The sequence below is a fragment of the Oncorhynchus gorbuscha genome, linkage group LG19 (genome assembly GCF_021184085.1).
Source record: "Oncorhynchus gorbuscha isolate QuinsamMale2020 ecotype Even-year linkage group LG19, OgorEven_v1.0, whole genome shotgun sequence".
In the NCBI taxonomy this organism is placed as follows: domain Eukaryota; kingdom Metazoa; phylum Chordata; class Actinopteri; order Salmoniformes; family Salmonidae; genus Oncorhynchus; species Oncorhynchus gorbuscha.
This window is the reverse complement of record NC_060191.1, coordinates 52,589,053-52,612,141: the sequence shown is the minus strand read 5'-3', so window position 1 is coordinate 52,612,141 and position 23,089 is coordinate 52,589,053. Positions and strand designations below refer to the sequence as shown.

At 43.7% G+C, this 23,089-nt stretch overlaps 2 protein-coding genes across 4 annotated transcripts in view; both read left to right on the top strand.

The window, feature by feature from the left end:
- LOC124006242 (protein turtle homolog B-like) overlaps positions 1-5,495 on the top strand; it is a 79,703-nt gene extending 74,208 nt beyond the window's left edge. The window contains 1 exon segment of the mRNA XM_046316131.1: positions 207-5,495. Within this exon segment, the coding sequence (XP_046172087.1) occupies positions 207-421 (215 nt within the window). The 3' untranslated portion in view covers positions 422-5,495.
- Positions 5,496-16,162: 10,667 nt separating this feature from the next.
- Positions 16,163-23,089, top strand: part of LOC124005975 (rho GTPase-activating protein 32-like) — a 39,868-nt gene continuing 32,941 nt past the window's right edge. For all 3 annotated transcript variants that reach the window (XM_046315622.1, XM_046315621.1, XM_046315624.1), the window contains exon 1: positions 16,163-16,440. The gene's annotated coding sequence lies outside the window, so the exon portion shown is untranslated. The remainder of the gene's footprint in view (positions 16,441-23,089) is intronic.

The window sequence follows — 23,089 nt, the reverse complement described above, 5'->3', positions numbered from 1 at the left end:
ACACACAACTGTTAGAAGTACCAATAAGAATAACATTTAGCGAGTTCATTGTAGCCTTGTCCCAAAATCCGTTTGTGCTGTAAAGCCATATCCAATCATTGTCATGCCTATGTATACTTGTTGGCTTTACAGCACTTAGACAAGTCAGGGGCCATACGAAATGCTTCTGTGTTGTATCCTCAATAACACCACCTCTCCCTCACTAGGTGTGTCTCCCTCTCAGACCCAGCAGCAATCCCAGACTACCCCGGCTCACAGAGAAGATATCTACCTGCACAGGAAGAGGAAAAGGCAGAACAGGAAGAGCCCGTATCTCTTTTTGTCCTCCCTCCTGCGCCGCAGCAGACGCTCTGAGGAGGACCAGGCGGCCATCCTGGCCAGTACAGACTCAGACGGGCCCAACTACGGGACCCTACACTGACCACTGACCAGTATGTCCACTGCTGTCACTCACAGACAGCCCACGCCATGGGACGTGACGACATTGACTCACCAACCTAGATCTCCCTATAACTCCCAAACACTGATGATGATAATCATATGATTAATTCCATTTAGCCTTTGGTAGTGGATAACCTGTCTCTAGCATTTTTCTAATAATTTAAAAACAAAATAAAGATGTTTTCCATGTCTCCCTGAGGATAATGTAGTGAGGGTCACCAGATAAAACATATGTAATGTAAATAAATCCAATAATGAAAAGGGGGAGAATCTCTTATATTGTAGGAAAGTGCATTGATCTAAATAATTCACAACACCTTAAAAGTCACTGGTCAGGAGGAGTCTATCTGAGGTGTTACAGTGACGCCGTGGACTATAAAACCTGGTGCGTTCCTTAAACAAGGACCTAGGTCTACCTTTCCTACAATTCAAATAGTGTCAGTATCTAACACAGGGTTCTTATCACAAAATATACCTCAGAGTAAGCGTAGAATTGCTGTAATTCTAGTGGTATATACTGTACGTATTTTACATTATTTTTCAAATGAAATAAATGGTGTATATAGTATCATACACTTCCCATATGAAATGGATGCTATGGCCTGAAATCTGATTTTGATCCGCATTTAATATCGATCCCAATCTGCATATTTTGCTTAATCCCAAAATAATATTATCATCCAATACAAGGCGTGATATGATATTGGTACATTTCAAACCACTAAAAGACATATCCTCACTCTCTTGCATGTTGGCTCAAAGCCTTTAACCATGTGATCACATCCAGTAAAGTTGAGCCTATGTTCTTCTTGCTAAGACATACAGTAACCTTGTGTTCAAAAGAGGCCAAATATACACTTGATAGGGTGAGGACAGAAAAGGGGTGAGGAAATGTGATGTCTATACAGTGTTTTTCATTCATATGGAGGAAACCTCGAGTCACTTGTGGAATATGGCACATCTCTAGGTGCCTTGTTTGCCTTTTCTCTCTTGTTTTTGAAAAGTGAATTAACTGCCTTTTCCTTCGCCTTCACACATTCTCTCTCTCTCTCTGTGTTGGGACTCATTATAAACTCCAGTCTGACCTGGTGCAGACTCAACTTTTTCTGCCAAGGACACTTAGCTGTGAGGAAGTGGTACTGAAGGTGCATTACTCTGATTCTTTTATAAAAAAAATATCTTGACTGTGTATATTCTACTAATAGAACAGACCTATAATAACAATTAGTGATTATGATAAGTGTTATTCATTTCAGGTTTCAAATTGTGGTAATGTTATAACATAGATTTTTTTAAAAATCACAATTAAATCAACATTTAATTGTAAATGGTACAGAAGTAGTTATTATGCAGAAAGTGAAACTTGCCATTGATGTTCATATTTCAAAACAACTGTAATACTTAATACTGTATTGAAAGATCTGATTGCTGTTGATTTATTATGCGATTTTAACCAATGGGCTTGTTAGATGACAAGTGACAACATTTGTGTTACAATAACTAAGGTGAAACTCAAGGTGGGGTGGCTGTCTCGACTCTCGACTGTTTATCTCTCTAACAACGGTATAATATTACCTGCTAGCTATTTCTCTGTATGTTTATTCATTTTAACACTAACCGATAATGAATGTATGTTTTGCTGTACAGGAAATGAATGTCCTGATGTCACAGTACAATGGATGACCTTTCACATGTGGTGGTATTAAGTGTATGTTTAATTGGCTAGTTGGCACAATAGATTGATTTGATTTATCTCAAGGTGCTAGCTGGTTAGCCAAGGAAGAATGCTTTCCTTTACACTGATGGTTACTGTTTAGCATTTTCTTCTCACCCTGTAGACTAGGCCGTCATTGAAAACTAGGCCGTCATTGAAAATAAGAATTTGTTCTTAACTGACTTGCCTAGTTAAATAAAGGTAAAATAAATCAATAAAAGACTAGACCTATTAGAGAGCTTTACGCTTACACACTGACAAGATGAATCACTGGAAGACATTGATGTTTTAAACCCATTTGTCTGACTTGGAGTCACTTTTATCTCTACTGATAGCAATTCAGGAGTTGCACTAGCCATAACAACTCTCTGAATGTATGTTAATTAATACCCTCTCTGCTTACTATAGAATACAATTCAGTGATCAAATCATCAACTTTATCTGCCCTCTTCACTCACTTTCCAACATATTTTCTTTTGAATTAGTGAAATAGTTGTTTGAAATTGATACATCAACATGCATATTCTAAGAATTGGTTATATGTAAGATATGAGGAAAATCTATATTTATAATGTATACATGGTGTGTACTGTATTTGTAAAGATGAAACTAAACAGAACGATTTTCTGTCCATGTCAATTATGCTTGAGGACAAAACTCTAGATGCAGATTTAAAGCAAATGGTATTAGATGTGATGAAAGTATTTGCTTTAAGGTATGAAGTGGACAATATTTATAAAACATCTTAAGGTGCCTCTTTTGTCATATTTTCGGAGACATTGTTTTACATTTATGGAGAAGTAAATGTTAGCACAGAACAAATGTGTTACTGTCATTTGGGTCTGTTGGCTGCACAAGTTCAGTAGTATTTCTTCTGTTGTATAGTATGTGAATGAATACCAATTTGAAAAGCTTTAGAAGCATCAACGTGCTGTCGCTGGACTAAACCTTATCTGGAACAGAAAACAACGTCTCTTTTCTCACGAGCACACAGGTAGATTCACTTATGATCACTTGCCTTCAGATGTCCCAAGTATGAGAAACAAAAGAGAGGCCACATTTTTCATTGAGCCACAAACAATGTCATAGTTATGGGGTACTGTATGTGCTGCAACCGAAGTCGTGTTTACATTAGCTAGAGATGACGTACGTGATACTAGGACGTAGTTGCTTTCAACATTATGACTTGGTGCTATGTTTAACTCTGTGGTGCTGTAGATCAGAGGCCTAATCTCTTGAAGTCCTCTGTGTTTTACTAACTCAACTAGTTCCATCGTTGTAGGTCCTATTAGTAAACTAGTGTGATTGGCAATGAGCAAATTGTATTGATTGTGGAATCAGATAGCGGCAATAGATAGTGTGGTGACATTCAAAAAATACATCAAAGAGAACAATGTAGCAATGGAACAATAGTTAGTTTCCGTCTCTGTTACATCCTCTGTCTGTGCTTCCAGGGTACCCTCTCCAAAGTGTTGTACTTGTGTTGAAGGGGAGATATAATATCCAGATTAGATGGGGAAACCTACTTTGTGTGAAGTTATTGATCAGTACTTTGGATCAGTATTAAATATGTAACAGCAGACAGGGGAGGGAATCTGAGCCCATGGTCAGGGCATGAGAAGGTTGTTCTACACTACACACTTCCTACAGGTCAAAACTATTTTTGATTGACAGCACTGTTTTCAAGCACACTACTGCAGGGGCATAACCTTCTTATGTGATATCTCTCCACTATTGTTGCAAAGTCTCCTATTGGGGGACAGTATTGTACAGTATAGCCAATAAGAGTGTTCATCAAACAGTGTTTGTATTTAAGCTGATTCTTCTCATATGTTTTGGTAAAGCTGATTCTTCTCGTATGTTTTGGAAAAGGTATTTCTGACACATTCTCCATGTAGAATTTTACTAATGTATGTAGTCTTCCGGGCTCTTTTGCTTAAAAAAAACTTAGTATGTAAGAGGGCTACTTTGGAGGTACAGATTTAGGATCTTAATTTGAGCCAGTTTGCTACTGCAGGAAAATAAACCAGCAAGAGAAAACGTGAATTATTATAATGATTATATTTCATGGACATTTTTTAGGGGTTGCAAAAATGTTCTTAAAGAGAAAATAAAGTCTGAAATATCAAAGTGGAAATTACAAACTTCAGAAGCCTTTTTAAACCTCAAATATACTACAAGTCTGAAATATCCTGCATTGAAGGAAAGTTCTCCTGCAACAGGGCGATCAAATTAAGATCCTGTTCTGTTAGATCGGCTTTTGTTTTGTGTTTTTCTGCCCTAATGCTTTTAGTGCAGGAGCTGGTATGATTATACTTAGAGCAAATTTGATTTAACTATATTTATCTTGCATGTAGAGACAATACAAAAAGCCTATTCAGCAATCAGTCATAAACGTTCAACCTGGTTGTGATCAGACAGAAAATGGAATATGTAGAATTTTCTATGTTCTCTGTTTTTCCATGTGTACCATCACTGAGGAAATAGAATGTATTATTACAGTACAATAAGCGCTACATCTTTGACTGTTTTAACTAATCCTCCTTATCCTCAAGCCAGTAGTGGTTAAAGGAAGAATATGTAGTCATGTCATAGCATATTTCATCCTTTGAGCCGTGTGCGTGCTGTATATCACACGTTTCTATATTTTATGTTGACGTCTTCTGCGCATAATCTGTTTCAATATGCCTTTTTAACTGAAACAATTGATTGATATCAGACTGTTCATGTGTAAATATTCCGAAGCAAAAACATAAAATAACTTTTACTTTTTGTCTGTTTTAGAATGATAACCTGCTGATAATTTGGAGCTTCATCATTCAGTTCTTTTGGATTGACATCAGGAATTATTTTCCACTTAACTTTTATTTGAGCAATTAACTCATCTACTGTATGGTGCTGTACCAAAGCCTTATGTAAAATACTAGTCTGTGTTGATTTTCTCTTTTGCCACTGTTGTCCAGGGAATTCAATATTGCCTGGGATCACATGTTACTCTCTTCATGTTCAACTGCCATGGAACGTTGTTCTTCAGAATAAACCCTGATACCACCAGTGGCTTCTAGATGATAGGTGACAGAAGCGTATGACCTATGGCATAGGCTCAAGACAAAGTGACAGGTTTATTAAAAAAGGCATTGGCAAATTTTTTGTAACATTGGCTCATGAGCGGTTTGACATAGACATACAGCATGTTCTATGATGATCCATGGCATGTCCATGAGAGGTGGAAAGCAGCGTTGCGTTCATGTCCATCATATGTCCATTTCCAACGCTTAGTCCAATGTAATATTTTCCTCTCAAATTTTTGTATTTTGATATAATAAAAATCTAAAACGTGCTTATGTATGTGTTTGTGTTATTTTTGGATTAACAAACTAAAATGGATTTTCTGTCTGACCTTCTGTCTGAACAGCAGAGGTGTAGTTTCAACTACTGGACACAAGGTGTGACTGTAAGAGAGCCAGACACCATGACTGGGTGCTAGATCATTTATCAGGTCAGGAAAAAGTATTTATTTGGAGTATTTATATATATTATCGTGAGGCTATCTAGTCGGATGTATACAGTTCATACAATTGGTATATAGTGAGTTATAGAAAAGTCTGACCATACAAGGTACTGTACGCCTGTAACGGCTTTCTTCCGTTGAAGGAGAGTCGGACCAAAATGCAGCGTGGTTAGTTCGATACATCTTTAATAAAGAAAAAACACGAACAATACAAAAAAACAACAAACGGAATGTGAAAATCTATGCAGCCTATCTGGTGAACACTAACACCGAGACAGGAACAATCACCCACAAAATCTTCAAAGAATATGGCTGCCTAAATATGGTTCCCAATCAGAGACAACGATAATCACCTGACTCTGATTGAGAACCGCCTCAGGCAGCCATAGACTATGCTAGACACCCCACAAAAACCCCATGACAAAAACGCACCACAATAACCCATGTCACACCCTGGCCTGACCAAATAAATGAAGACAAACATACATTACTTCGACCAGGGCGTGACAGAACCCCCCCCCCCCTAAGGTGCGGACTCCCGGATGCACATCAAAACAATAGGGAGGGTCCGGGTGGGCATCTGTCCATGGTGGCGGCTCCGGCCCGGGACATGGTCCCCACTCCATCAATGTCTTAGGTCCTCCCACTCGAGTCCTAGGATAGTCCACCCTCGCCGCCAACCATGGCCTAGTAGTCCTCACCCAGAACCCCACTGGACTGAGGGGCAGCTCGGGACTGAGGGGCAGCTCGGGACTGAGGGGCAGCTCGGGACTGAGGGGAAGCTCGGGACTGTGGGGAAGCTCGGGACGCTCAGCACTGAGAGGAAGCTCAGGCAGGTAGTTGGCTCTGGCAGATCCTGGCTGGCTGGCGGATCTGGAAGAGTCTGGTTGACTGACGGTGCTGGAAGTGTCTGGTTGACTGGCAGATCTGGAAGAGTCTGGTTGACTGGCAGATCTGGAAGACTCTGGTTGACTGGCAGTTCTGGAAGAGTCTGGCTGACTGGCAGATCTGGAAGATCATGGCTGACTGGCGGATCCTGGCTGACTGGCGGATCTAGCTGCTCTGGCTGCTCCATGCAGACTGGCAGCTCTGGCTGCTCCATGCAGACTGGCAGCTCTGGCTGCTCCATGCAGACTGGCAGCTCTGGCTGCTCCATGCAGACTGGCAGCTCTGGCTGCTCCATACAGACTGGCAGCTCTGGCTGCTCTATGCAGACTGGCAGCTCTATGCAGGCTGGCAGCTCTGGCTGCTCTATGCAGACTGGCAGCTCTATGCAGACTGGCAGCTCTGGCTGCTCCATGCAAACTGGCAACTCTGGCTGCTCCATGCAGACTGGCAGCTCTGGCTGCTCCGTGCAGACTGGCAGCTCTGGCTGCTCCGTGCAGACTGGCAGCTCTGGCTGCTCCGTGCAGACTGGCAGCTCTGGCTGCTCCGTGCAGACTGGCAGCTCTGGCTGCTCCGTGCAGACTGACAGCTCTGGCTGCTCCGTGCAGACTGACAGCTCAGGCTGCTCCGTGCAGGCTGGCAGCTCAGGCTGCTCCATGCAGGCTGGCAGCTCTGGCTGCGCTGAACAGGCAGGAGACTCCAGCAGCGCCGTAGAGGTGGAAGGCTCTGGCAGCGCTGAACATGTGGGAGACTCCGACAGCACAGGAGAGGAGGAAGGCTCTGGCTGCCCTGAACATGTGGGAGACTCCGACAGCACAGGAGAGGAGGAAGGCTCCGGCTGCGCTGAACATGTGGGAGACTCCGACAGCACAGGAGAGGAGGAAGGCTCTGGCTGCGCTAAACAGGCAGGAGACTCCAGCAGCGCTGTAGAGGAGGAAGGCTCTGGCTGCGCTGAACAGGCGGGAGGTTCCGGCAGCGCTGTAGAGGAGGAAGGCTCTGGCTGCGCTGAACAGGCGGGAGGCTCCGGCAGCGCTGTAGAGGAGGAAGGCTCTGGCTGCGCTAAACAGGCGAGGCGCACTGAAGGCCTGGTGCGTGGTGCTGGCACTGGTGGTACTGGACTGAGGACATGCACAGGAAGCCTGGTGCGGGAGCTGCCACCGGAAGACTGGTTGTGTGGAGGTGGCACTGGATAGACCGGACCATGCAGGCGCACTGGAGCTCTTGAGCACTGAGCCTGCCCAACCTTACCTGGCTCGATGCCCACTCTAGCCCGGCCAATACGAAGAGCTGGTATGTACCGCACCGGGCTATGCACCCGCACTGGAGACACCGTGCACTCCATAGCATAACACGGTGCCTGCCCGGTCTCTCTAGCCCCCCGGTAAGCACAGGGAGTTTGCGCAGGTCTCCTACCTGGCATAGCCATACTCCCTGTGAGCCCCCCCCAATACATTTTTGGGGCTGACTCCCAGGCTTCCATCCGCGTCGCCGTGCTGCCTCCTCATACCAGCGCCTCTCCGCTTTCTCTGCCTCCAGTTCCTCCTTGGGGCCGCGATATTCTCCAGGCTGAGCCCAGGGTCCTTCACCGTCCAGTTCGTCCTCCCATGTCCAGTCCTTCTCTCGCTGCACCTTGGTGCGGCTACACTCCCCTGGTTTAGCCCAGGGTCCTCTCCCGTCGAGGATTTCCTCCCAAGTCCAGAAATTCTTGTCGCGCTGCTCCTGCTGCTGCTGTTGCCTGTTACCACGCCACTTGGTCCTGTTGTGGTGGGTGATTCTGTAACGGCTTTCTTCCGTTGAAGGAGAGTCGGACCAAAGTGCAGCGTGGTTAGTTCAATACTTCTTTAATAAAGAAAAAAGCACAAACAATACAAAAAAAACAACAAACGGAATATGAAAATCTATACAGCCTATCTGGTGAACACTAACACCGAGACAGGAACAATCACCCACAAAATCTTCAAAGAATATGGCTGCCTAAATATGGTTCCCAATCAGAGACAACGATAATCACCTGACTCTGATTGAGAACCGCCTCAGGCAGCCATAGACTATGCTAGACACCCCACAAAAACCCCATGACAAAAACGCACCACAATAACCCATGTCACACCCTGGCCTGACCAAATAAATGAAGACAAACATACATTACTTCGACCAGGGCGTGACAGAACCCCCCTAAGGTGCGGACTCCCGGATGCACATCAAAACAATAGGGAGGGTCCGGGTGGGCATCTGTCCATGGTGGCGGCTCCGGCCCGGGACATGGTCCCCACTCCATCAATGTCTTAGGTCCTCCCACTCGAGTCCTAGGATAGTCCACCCTCGCCGCCAACCATGGCCTAGTAGTCCTCACCCAGAACCCCACTGGACTGAGGGGCAGCTCGGGACTGAGGGGCAGCTCGGGACTGAGGGGCAGCTCGGGACTGAGGGGAAGCTCGGGACTGTGGGGAAGCTCGGGACGCTCAGCACTGAGAGGAAGCTCAGGCAGGTAGTTGGCTCTGGCAGATCCTGGCTGGCTGGCGGATCTGGAAGAGTCTGGTTGACTGACGGTGCTGGAAGTGTCTGGTTGACTGGCAGATCTGGAAGAGTCTGGTTGACTGGCAGATCTGGAAGACTCTGGTTGACTGGCAGTTCTGGAAGAGTCTGGCTGACTGGCAGATCTGGAAGATCATGGCTGACTGGCGGATCCTGGCTGACTGGCGGATCTAGCTGCTCTGGCTGCTCCATGCAGACTGGCAGCTCTGGCTGCTCCATGCAGACTGGCAGCTCTGGCTGCTCCATGCAGACTGGCAGCTCTGGCTGCTCCATACAGACTGGCAGCTCTGGCTGCTCTATGCAGACTGGCAGCTCTATGCAGGCTGGCAGCTCTGGCTGCTCTATGCAGACTGGCAGCTCTATGCAGACTGGCAGCTCTGGCTGCTCCATGCAAACTGGCAACTCTGGCTGCTCCATGCAGACTGGCAGCTCTGGCTGCTCCGTGCAGACTGGCAGCTCTGGCTGCTCCGTGCAGACTGGCAGCTCTGGCTGCTCCGTGCAGACTGGCAGCTCTGGCTGCTCCGTGCAGACTGGCAGCTCTGGCTGCTCCGTGCAGACTGACAGCTCTGGCTGCTCCGTGCAGACTGACAGCTCAGGCTGCTCCATGCAGGCTGGCAGCTCAGGCTGCTCCATGCAGGCTGGCAGCTCTGGCTGCGCTGAACAGGCAGGAGACTCCAGCAGCGCCGTAGAGGTGGAAGGCTCTGGCAGCGCTGAACATGTGGGAGACTCCGACAGCACAGGAGAGGAGGAAGGCTCTGGCTGCCCTGAACATGTGGGAGACTCCGACAGCACAGGAGAGGAGGAAGGCTCCGGCTGCGCTGAACATGTGGGAGACTCCGACAGCACAGGAGAGGAGGAAGGCTCTGGCTGCGCTAAACAGGCAGGAGACTCCAGCAGCGCTGTAGAGGAGGAAGGCTCTGGCTGCGCTGAACAGGCGGGAGGTTCCGGCAGCGCTGTAGAGGAGGAAGGCTCTGGCTGCGCTGAACAGGCGGGAGGCTCCGGCAGCGCTGTAGAGGAGGAAGGCTCTGGCTGCGCTAAACAGGCGAGGCGCACTGAAGGCCTGGTGCGTGGTGCTGGCACTGGTGGTACTGGACTGAGGACATGCACAGGAAGCCTGGTGCGGGGAGCTGCCACCGGAAGACTGGTTGTGTGGAGGTGGCACTGGATAGACCGGACCATGCAGGCGCACTGGAGCTCTTGAGCACTGAGCCTGCCCAACCTTACCTGGCTCGATGCCCACTCTAGCCCGGCCAATACGAAGAGCTGGTATGTACCGCACCGGGCTATGCACCCGCACTGGAGACACCGTGCACTCCATAGCATAACACGGTGCCTGCCCGGTCTCTCTAGCCCCCCGGTAAGCACAGGGAGTTTGCGCAGGTCTCCTACCTGGCATAGCCATACTCCCTGTGAGCCCCCCCCAATACATTTTTGGGGCTGACTCCCAGGCTTCCATCCGCGTCGCCGTGCTGCCTCCTCATACCAGCGCCTCTCCGCTTTCTCTGCCTCCAGTTCCTCCTTGGGGCCGCGATATTCTCCAGGCTAAGCCCAGGGTCCTTCACCATCCAGTTCGTCCTCCCATGTCCAGTCCTTCTCTCGCTGCACCTTGGTGCGGCTACACTCCCCTGGTTTAGCCCAGGGTCCTCTCCCGTCGAGGATTTCCTCCCAAGTCCAGAAATTCTTGTCGCGCTGCTCCTGCTGCTGCTGTTGCCTGTTACCACGCCACTTGGTCCTGTTGTGGTGGGTGATTCTGTAACGGCTTTCTTCCGTTGAAGGAGAGTCGGACCAAAGTGCAGCGTGGTTAGTTCAATACTTCTTTAATAAAGAAAAAAGCACAAACAATACAAAAAAAACAACAAACGGAATATGAAAATCTATACAGCCTATCTGGTGAACACTAACACCGAGACAGGAACAATCACCCACGAAATCTTCAAAGAATATGGCTGCCTAAATATGGTTCCCAATCAGAGACAACGATAATCACCTGACTCTGATTGAGAACCGCCTCAGGCAGCCATAGACTCAGGCACCCCACAAAAACCCCATGACAAAAACGCACCACAATAACCCATGTCACACCCTGGCCTGACCAAATAAATGAAGACAAACATACATTACTTCGACCAGGGCGTGACAACACCTATATCAAATTAAGATTATGTTAAATTGAAATCATTTCCACAAGTTGCTAAGTGGGATTATTTCCATTTATAGTATATAACAAAGTATTTTTCAATTACTGTGTGAAGGTCAGTCATTACTGGAAGGTCAGTCATGAGTCTAGTGTTAAGATAACTCCACCACCCAATGACCAAACTGTGGAGAGTTACCGACAGTGAATGATTGGCCTTTGCAGTAATGTTCAAATTCCTTTCTGGCTTTGCAAAAAATTATCCCTTTGAGTCTGCATATACACAGAATATACCAAATATTAGGAACACCTTCCTGACATTAGGAACACCTTCTTGCTTAAAAATATATTTTTAATCGGTCTCCTCCCTTTCATCTACACTGATTGAAGTGGATTTAACAATAAGGAATCATAGCATTCACCTGGATTAACCTGGTCAGCCTATTTCATGGAAAGAGCATATGTTTTTAAGGCAATTTAAATTAAGCAAAATATGTTTGGTCTCTTAGGCCTTATTGTTGGTAATAGGTACACACAGATGATGTCATTAGTATATCACCTGTGTTCGGTGTGTTTATCTTTATTTTACAAGTTAAGTTGAGAATGTATGTTTGTAAATGTATTATATAGACCTTATAGACATCATTGACTTTAAGTTCATATACAATGCATTCAGAAAGTATTCAGACCCCTTGACTTTTTCCACATTTTGTTACATTACAGCCTTATTCTAAAATAGATTAATCTACACACAATACCCCATAATGAGAAAGCAAAAACTTTTTTTTCAAAATCTGACTCAAGTGACGCACCCCTCCTAGGGACGGCATGGAAGAGCACTAGTAAGCCAGTGACTCAGCCCCCGTAATAGGGTCAGAAGCAGAGAATCCCAGTGGAGAGGGGAGCCAACTAGGCAGAGACAGCAATACCGGTTCGTCGCTCCAGGGCATTGCCATTCACATAGGACCTACTGAAGAGATGAGTCTTCATTAAAGACTTAAAGGTCGACACCGAGTCTGCATCTCTCACATGGATAGGCAGACCATTCCACAAAAATGTAACTCTATAGGAGAAAGCCCTGCCTAGGGACAATAGGGACAATACGGAGGCCTGAGTCTTGTGACTTTAGCGTATGTGTAGGTATGTACAGCAGTACCAAATTGGAGAGATAGGTAGGAGCAAGCCCATGTAATGCTTTATAGATTTGCAGTAAAACCTTGAAATCAGCCCTAGCCTTAACAGGAAGCCAGTGTAGAGAGGCTAGTACTGGAATAATATGATCAAATGTTTTGGTTCTTGTCAAGATTGTAGCAGCCATGTTTAGCACTAACTAAAATTGATTTAGTCCTTTATCCGGGTAGCCGGAGAGTAGAGCATTGCAGTAGTCTATTCTAGAAGTGACAAATGCACGGATTCGATTTTCTGCATGATTTTTGGACAAAACATTTATGATTTTTGCAATGTTACGAAGATAGAATAAGGCTGTCCTTGAAATATTCTTGATATGTTCGTCAAAAGAGAGCAGGGTCCAGAGTCCAGGTCCTTCACAGTTTTATTTGAGATGACTGTACAACCATCAAGATGAATTGTCAGATCCAACAGCAGATCTCTTTCTTTCTTGGGACCTAGAACTAGCATATCTGTTTTGATTAAAAGTTTTTATTTTTATTGCCAACATCCACTTCCTTATCTCTGAAACACAGGCTTCCATAATAGGCAGTTTTGGGGCTTCATCATGTTTAAACAAAATGTACACGTGTGTGTCGTCCAGCACTAAGGTCTAGGAGCTCGAGGACAGAATTTGGTCAAGTGCAGTCTAGGTGCTACGATGGGGTATACAACCAGAGTGAAGCATTTCAAATACATTTTTCTTCAGGAAGCCAGTAAGATGCTGCGCAACAGCTTTTTCTATTTTGTTTTTTGAGGAATGGGAGATTCGATACAGGCCAATAGTTTTTAAAAACTTTTTCCGGTACAAGGTTGGGCTTTTTCAAGAGAGGCTTTATTACTGCCACTTTAGTGAGTTTGGTACATATCCAGTGGATAGGGAGCCATCTATTATGTTCAACATAGGAGGGCCAAACACAGGAAGTAGCTCTTTCAGCAGTTTAGTTGGAATAGGTGCTTGAATATGCAGCTTGAAGGTTTAGAGGCCATTACTATTTTCATTCTTCGAAAAAGTTCATGAATTCATCACTGCTAAAGTGAAAGCCATCCGCTCTTGGGGAATGCTGCTGTTTAGTCAGCTTTGCAGCAGTATCAAAAATAGATTTTGGTTTATTCATTCTCCTCAATTGGATTATAAAAATAGGATGATCACGCAGCAGTGAGGGCTCTTCGATATTGTACAGTACTGTCTTTCCAAGCTTGTCGCAAGACTTCCAGTTTGGTGTAGCACAATTTCTATTCCAATTTTCTAGAAGCTTGCTTCAGGGGTTTGGGATCATCTCAAGCTCTGTCAGGTGAGATGGGGAACGCTCAGGACCTCAGACTGGGGTGAATGTTCACCTTCCTACAGGACAACGACCCTAAACACACAGCCAAGACAACGCAGGAGTGGCTTCGGTACAAATCTCTGAATGTCCTTGAGTGGCCAGCCAGAGCCACTCAAGAGGAGGAATAGGGGTGTGCCAAGCTTGTAGCATCATACCCAAGAAGTGTTGAGGCTGTAAGCGCTGCCAAAGGTACTTCAACAAAGAATATCTAGTTTTTTTAATACATTTGCAAAAACTTCTAAAAACCTGTTTTCACTTTGCCATTATGGGTATTTTAGAATAAGGCTGTAATGTAACAAAATGTGGAAAAAAGGAAGGGGTCTGAATACTTTTTGAATGTACTATACATGTAGTTTATAAAATCAGTACTTTCAAATAAGCAATTTCCAAGATTTTACTGAGTTGCAGTTCCTATATGGAAATCAGTCAATTGAAATGAATTAATTTGACACTAATCTATGGATTTCACATGACAGGGCAGGGGCGAAGACATGGGTGGGCCTGGGAGGGCATAGGCCCATCCACTTGGGAGACTGGCCCACACACTGGGAAGCAAGACCTAGCCATGCAGAATGAGTTCTTCCCCACAAAAGGGCTTTATTATGGTCAGAACTACTCCTCAGTTTCATCAGCTGTCCACATGGCTGGTCTCAGATGATCTTGCAGGGGAAGAAGCTGGATGTGGAGGTCTTGAGCTGATGTGGTTACACGTGGTCTGCTGATGTGAGGCCGGTTGGAGGTGGCTTATGGTAGAGAAATTGTCACGCCCTGACCTTAGAGAGCCTTTTTATGTCTCTATTTGGGTTGGTCAGGGTGTGATTTGGGGTGGACATTCTATGTTTTGTTTTTCTATGATTTTGTATTTCTATGTTTTGGCCGGGTATGGTTCTCAATCAGGGACAGTTGTCTATCGTTGTCTCTGATTGGGAACCATACTTAGGTAGCCCTTTCCCTCCTTTCTTTGTGGGAAGTTAACTTTGTTTGTGGCACTTAGCCCTTAAGCTTCATGGTTGTTTTTGTATTGTTTATTGTTTTTGTCGGCGTAATCCTAATAAAAAGGAATATGTACGCTCACCACGCTGCACTTTGGTATACTTCATTCAACAGCCATGACAGAAATGGACATTCAATTCTCTGGCAACAGCTCTGGTGGACCTTCCTGCATTCAGCATGCCAATTGCATGTACCCTCAAAACTTCTGTGGCATTGTGCTGTGTGACAAAAAGGCACATTTTAGAGTGGCCTTTTATTGCCCCCAGCACAAAGTGCACCTGTGTAATGATCATGCTGTTTAATCAGTTTCTTGATATGCCACACCTGTCAGGTGAATGGATTAAAAACACTTTACATGTTGCGTTTATATTGTTGTTCAGTATAACAGAAGCAGTAATATGCATAGTAATAATGGACTGTATTTACACTGTATTTACAAATATGAAGTGGGTAATGGCACTCAGTAGAATTAAGCAATAAGGCCCGATGGGTTGTAGTATATGGCCAATATACCATGGCTAAGGGCTGCTCTTAAGCACAACGCTACTCGGAGTGCCTGGAAACAGCCCTTAGTCATGGTATATTGGCAAGACACCACAAACACCCCAGGTGCCTTATTGCTATTATGAACTGGTTACCAATGTAATTAGAGCAAGACAAATAAATGTTTTGTCATTCCCATGGTATACGGTCTAATATACCACGACCTTCAGCCAATCAACATTCAGGGCTCGACCCACCCAGTTTATAATGAATTGTATATATAGTAGAACAGCAGTGTTGATGATTAGTTGATTATTTGAATCAGCTGTGTAGTGTTAGGGCAAAAACCAAAACGTGCAACCCTTGGGTTCCCCAGGACCGGGTCTGGAAAACAAAGCCCCCCCCAAGCCTAGCTAACTTTAGCCACCTAGCTAACGTTAGCATTAGCCACTTAGCTAACATTAGCGACAACAAATTTGAATTGTTAACATACAGTTTAGTACATTTTTAAAATTTGTAATATGTTGTACGAATTTGAATTCGTAACATATCATAGAAATTGTAAATCGTTACATATCAAACAAAATGGATGATGGACATTCACAAATTAATACATACCATACCATAGGAAATGTAACATGTCATATTAATTGGAGTGTCCCGGATGAACATTTACTATGTTATGTCTAACCCTGAATCCAGGTTGCAACATGGGTGTGTGTGTGTGCACATAACCTACAGTATATACTACTGCAATCCACTGTTGAAATAGTTGACAAGGCTCCTTTTTGTATGCTAATAGCAAACATCTTTCATCTCATAAATCACCCATGACATAGTACACATAGATTTGTTTCTTTGTTAGGAGTGCAAGAGCGATTGAAACCGGTTTTCTGATGTACAAGGACAGTTGAGGGCACTAGGACTAGAGCAATTTCAGGAATCATGTATTTACCTTGCTGGCGCGTACGCGCCCAGCCGAGTTGTGCGCGTTCGCAGCGTTGGGTGCAGAACATACGAGGCTACGGGTTCTATCTCGCTGTCTCTTCTGTAGGACATGTTCACTGACGAATCTCATATTGGTTTTATTCTCACTGAAGCAGTGCGAACTGGGCTTCGTAGTGGGATGCTGAAAAATTACAAGTCATTGCTGTCGAAAACCTCAACAGTAGTAAAGTGCGCGGCACACTGCGGCTAAGAGGATATAGAGAGGAGACCCTTGGTGTGGTGGTTTGTCCTGCGGTTACAGGTATGTTTAAAAGACCATCCAAGTGTTACCATCGTCGGCATTCTTGTGCTTTGTATTGAACTCGGTTTTAGGTGAGCGAGAAAGATAGAATGTGAATGAATGTTGTGGCTTTTGAAGGTTATGACATATGTCTGTTGTGTATGGAATGACAACATGTTGACTACATAGAGATCCTGTTAACTTACTAGAAGGCGGCTAAGAGGATATAGAGAAGAGACCCTTGGTGTGGTGGTTTGTTCTGCGGTTACAGGTATGTTTAAAAGACCATCCAAGTGTTACCATCGTCGTCATTCTTGTGCTTTGTATTGAACTCGGTTTTAGGTGAGCGAGAAATATAGAATGTGAATGAATGTTGTGGCTTTTGAAGGTTATGACATATGTCTGTTGTGTATGGAATGACAACATGTTGACTACATAGAGATCCTGTTAACTTACTAGAGGAGCTGTGTTATAAACCCTCAATTCCATTTATGGGAGAAAATAGCAGCCATCTTGGTCAGGGAGAAACCTAAAACCAGTCTGATTGGAATTAATGGCATAGAGGAGTAGATGATACATTCCCAGCTTTTCCTTAAGAAGGAAAATAAAAGTAAGATGTGGTGTATCAGAAATTGTGTAGCAGATTTATAGTCAACCTAGAATATTGTCATATAATTATAAATACAGGGTCTTTCCATGTAATTTCAGCAAGCCATGACACCCACCATCTCACATTGTTCTGAAATTGTTTCTGTAATTTATTAAGATAATTGATTGCACCTACATTTGCCATTTTAATTTATATGATTCATATATTATATGGTAAAAATGGTGGACCAAACTTTTTTTTAAACAATAACCACATTTCCATCCACAGTTTCTATGTGAGTCAAGTCATATCGTATTACCCCCCAGCTGTAATCAATTTGATAAATGCAGACAGATTTGTTTGTTCAACATGGTGGAATCTCTTTGTGTTGAGAAAAATTAAGTTAAATTTAAAAAATAATAATAATAATGTGAGCAAACTGGAATATGCTTAAAACCCTGGCAGTCCTACAATCTAAGTTAGATGCCCTCAATATCACACAAATGATCATGGAACCTACCAGGTACAACCCTAAATCTGTAAACACGGGCACCCTCATAGATATCATCCTGACCAACCTGCCTTCTAAATACACCTCTGCTGTCTTCAACCAGGATCTCAGCGATCACTGCCTCATTGCCTTCGTCCGTAATGTGTCCGTGGTCAAACGACCACCCCTCATCACTGTTAAACGCTCCATAAAACACTAAAGCGAACAGGCCTTTCTAATCGACCTGGCCCGGGTATTCTTGAAGGATATTGACCTAATTCAGTCAGTAGAAGATGCCTGGTTATTCTTTAAAAGTACTTTCCTCACCATCTTAAATAAGCATGCCCATTCAATTTTGACCTGATTGCCCTTGACCAGCACAAAAACATCCAGTGGCATACCGCATTAGCAACAAATAGCCCCCGCGATATGCAACTTTTCAGGGACGTTAGGAACCAATATACACAGGCAGTTAGGAAAGCATAGGCTAGCTTTTTCAAACAGAAATTTGCATCCTGTAGCATAAACTCCAAAAAGTTCTGGGACACTGTAAAGTCCATGGAGAATAAGAGCACCTCCTCCCAGATACCCACTGCACTGAGGCTATGAAACACTCACCACTGATAAAACTACGATAATCGAGAATTTCAATAAGTATTTTTCTACGGCTGGCCATGCTTTCCACCTGGCTACCACTACCCCAGTCAACAACTCTTCATCCCCCGCAGCAACTTGCTCAAGCCCCCCCCATTTCTCTTTCACCCAAATCCAGATAGCCGATGTTCTGAAAGAGCTGCAAAATCTGGACCCCTACAAATCAGCTGGGCTAGACAATCTGAACCCTCTCTTTCTAAAATTATCTGCCCCAATTGTTGCAACCCCTATTACTAGCCTGTTGAACCTCTCTTTGATATTGTCTGAGATCCCTAAAGAATGGAATGCTGCCGCCGTCATCCCCCTCTTCAAAGGGGGAGACACCCTAGACCCAAACTGTTACAGACCTATATCTATCCTACCCTGCCTTTCTAAAGTCTTCGAAAGCCAAGTTAACAAACAGATCACCGATCATTTGAAATCCCACCGTACCTTCTCCGCTATGCAATCTGGTTTCCGAGCTGGTCATGGGTGCACCTCAGCCACGCTCAAGGTCCTAAACGATATCATAACCACCATCGATAAAAGACAATACTGTGCAGCCGTATGAATCGACCTGGCCAAGGCTTTCGACTCTGTCACTCGCCACATTCTTATCGGCAGACTTGACAGCCTTGGTTTCTCAAATGACTGCCTCGCCTGGTTCACCAACTACTTCTCAGACACAGATCAGTGTGTCAAATCGGAGGGCCTGTTGTACGGACCGCTGGCAGTCTCTATGGGGGTGTCGCAATGATGTTGCGCTTGCTGCTGGTGATTATTTGATCCACCCTCTACGCAGACGACACCATTCTGTATACTTCTGGCCCTTCTTTGGACACTGTGTTAACAAACCTCCAGACGAGCTTCAATGCCATACAACTCTCATTCTGTCTCCTCCAACTGCTCTTAAATGCAAGTAAAACTAAATGCATGCTCTTCAACCGATCGCTGCCCGCACCTGCCCGTCCGTCTAGCCTGTTGTAACTAGGGGGCACTATTTTCATTTTTGGAAAAATAACGTTCCCAAATTAAACCGGCTATTTTGTCAGGACAAGATGCTAAAATATGCATATAATTGACAGCTTAGGATAGAAAACACTCTAAACTTTCAAAAACTGTAAAAATATTGTCTGTGAGCATAATAGAACTGATATTGCAGGCGAAAGCCTGAGAAAAATCCAATCAGGAAGTGACTCATGTTTTGAAAGCTCTGCGTTCCGATGCATCCCATATTGATCAGTGAATGGGCTATCAACCAGATTCCTTTTTCTATGTATTCCCAAAGGTGTCTACAGCATTTTGATGTAGTTTCACGCCTTTATGATGAAGAATGAGCGTAAGCGACTACATTGCGTAAGTGTCCAGCTGAGGGCTCTCAGAGTAATTCTTGCGTAATAGACAGAGGTAGCTATTTTTCCTCCCGGGCTTACTGAAAATACAGCTGTCCCGGTGGATATATTATCGAATAGATATTTGAAAAACACATTGAGGATTGATTATAAACAACGTTTGCCATGTTGCTGTCGATATTATGGAGGTAATTTGGAATATTTTTCGGCATTGTCGTGACCGCAATTTCCGGTTGAATTCTCAGCCAAACGTGAAGAACTAACAGAGTTATTTCGGCTACAAAAATAATATTTTTGGGAAAAAGGAACATTTGCTATCTAACTGGGAGTCTCGTGAGTGAAAACATCCGAAGCTCATCAAAGGTAAACAATTTAATTTGATTGCTTTTCTGATTTTCGTGACCAGGTTGCCTGCTGCTAGCAAGGCATAATGCTATGCTAGGCTATCGATAAACTTACACATGCTTGTCTTGCTTTGGCTGTAAAGCATAATTTCAAAATCTGAGATGACAGGGTGATTAACAAAAGGCTAAGCTGTGTTTCACTGTATTTCAAGAATATGAATATTTTCTAGAAAATATTTTTTGTCCATTTTTTGTCCATTGCGTTATGCTAATTACTGTAGTTGATGACAACGCTCCCGGATCCGGGATGGGTAGTTACAAGAAGTTTTAATTAACATCACTACTCTGGACGGTTCTGACTTAGAATATGTGGACAAGTACCTAGGTGTACCTAGGTGTCTGGTTAGATTGTAAACTCTCCTTCCAGACTCATTAACCATCTCCATTCCAAAATTAAATCTAGAATCGTGTTCCTATTTCGCAACAAAGCCTCCTTCACTCATGCTGCCAAACATACCCTCGTAAAACGGACTATCCTACCGATCCTTGACTTCGGCAATGTTATTTACAAAATAACCTCCAACACTCTACTCAGCAAATTGTATGCAGTCTACCACAGTGCCATCCGTTTTGTCACCAATGCCCCTTATACTACCCGCTGCTCTGACAGCTGATGCTTAAAGTTAGTGAGGGAGATATGTCTCCAGCTTCAGTGATTCTTGCAATTCGTTCTAGTCATTGGCAGCAGAGAACTGGAAGGAAAGGCGGCCAAAGGAGGAGATGCCTTTGGGGGTGACCAGTGAAATATACCTGCTGGAGCACGTGCTACGAGTAGGTGCTGCTATGGTGACCAGTGAGCTAAGATAAGGCAGAGCTTTACCTAGCAAAGACTTGTAGATGACCTGGAACAAGTGGTTTTGGCGACGAATATGAAGCGAGGGCCAGCCAGCGAGAGCATACAGGTCGCAGCGGGTAGTATATGGGTAGTGGGTAGTATATGCACCTGTACATAGCCCATCTGTAAATAGCCCACCCAACTACCTAATTTCCTTTATTTATTTTTATTTGTTGCTCCTTTGTACCCCAGTATCTCTATTTGCACATTCATCTTCTGCTCATCTATCACTCCAGTGTTTAATTGCTAAATTGTAATTATTTCGACACTGTGGCCTATTTATTGCCTTAGCTCCCTAATTTTACTTCATTTGCACACTGTATATAGACATTATATTGTCTTATTGACTGTACATTTGTTTATTCCATGTGTAACTCTGTTGTTTGTGTCGCACTGCTTTGCTTTATCTTGGCCAGGTCGCAGTTGTAAATGAGAACTTGTTCTCAACTGGCCTATCTGGTTAATTAAAGGTGAAAAAAATAGTAGAATTGGAAACTCCTTTATGTGCAGATATTGATATACAGTGCGAAGTATATAGACCCCTTGACGTTTTCCACATTTTTTTAACGTTACAACCTTATTAACGGATTCAATAAAGCATTTCCCTCATAAATCTACACACAATACACCATAATGTCAAATCAAAAACAAGTTTATAGAAATGTTTGCAAATGTATATAAAAAAAAACATAACTTATTTACATAAGTATTCAGACACTTTGCTATGAGACTTGAAATTGAGCTCAGGTGCATCCTGTTTCAATTGATCATCCTTGAGATGTTTCTACAACTTGGGAGTCCACCTGTGGTAAATTAAATTGATTGGACATGATTTGAAAAGGCATATCTGTCTATATAAGGTTCCACAGTTGACAGTGCATGTCGGAGCATAAAAACAAACCGTGAGGTCCAAGGAATTGTCCTTAGAGCTCCAAGACAGGATTGTGTCGAGGCTCAGATCTGGGGAAGGGTAATAAAATCATTCTTAAATGGAAGAAGTTTGGAACCACCAAGACTCATCCTAGAGCTGGCCGCCCGGCCACACTGAGCAATCGGGAGAGAAGGGCCAGTGAGGTGACCAAGAACCTGATGGTCACTTTGACAGAGCTCAACAGTGCTTCTATGGAGATGGGAGAACTTTCCAGAAGGACAACCATCTCTGAGGCACTTCACCAAACAGGCCTTTATGGTAGAGTGGCCAGATGGAAGGCACTCCTCAGTAAAAGGTACATGACAGCCCGCAAAGTTTGCCAAAAGATACCTGAAGGACTCTGAGAATGAGAAACAAGATTCTCTGGTCTGATTGAACACTTTGGCTTGAATGCCAAGCATCCCGTCTGGAGGAAACCTAGCACCATCCCTACGGTGAAGCATGGTGGCAGCATCATGCTGTGGGGATGTTTTTCAGTGGCAGGGACAAGGCCTGGTATTCGTAGCTGACATTGAAAAGGCTTTTGATAAAGTACGACAGGAATTTATATATAAATGCTTGGAATAGTTACATTTTGGATAATCTCTTTTTCAATGTGTTAAAGTTATGTATAGTAAACTTAGATTTTAAAATAGTAAATAATGTCTACTTCTTAAAGTATTAAACTGTTGGAGTAAAATAAGGTTGTCCACTGTCGCCATATCTATTTATTATGGCCATCGAAATGTCAGCTATTAAAATCAGATCCAACAATAATATCAAGGGCCTACAAATCCAGGGCTTAATTAAAACAAAGGTGTGGTTGTATGCTGATGATTCATGTTTTCTTTTAAATCCACAATTTGGATCCCTCCACAGCCTCATAGATCTACTTTTTCTACCCTCTCGAGATTACAACCCAATTATGCTAAATTTACTATATTACGTATTGGATCACTAAAATATGTAACTTTTCCATTACCGTACAGTTGACCAATAAACTGGTCTGACGGTGATAAGGACATACTCAATATTCATATCTCGAAAGAAAGAAATCATCTCATTTCAATACATTTTCATAGAAAGTTAGCAAAAATAGATAAGATCTTGCTACTGTGGAAAGGAAATACCTGTCTATTTGTGGAAAAATCACCCCTTTAGTCATATCCCAGTTTACTTATTTGCTTATGGCCTTGCCTACACCTAGCGACTTGTCATATTTTGTTCATATAATATAAAAAACATTTTATTTGGATTGGTAAACCTGACAAAATGAAATGGGGCCCATTTTATATAATGAATTTGGAGGGCAGAAATGATTAAATATTAATGCATTAGACCTCTCACTAAAGGCTTCAGTCATACAAAAGTTATACTTAAATACGAACTAGCAGATTAGTAAGAATGTCTCACCCCCTGTTCAAGAATGGTCCTTTTCCCTTTAATCAGATTACAAC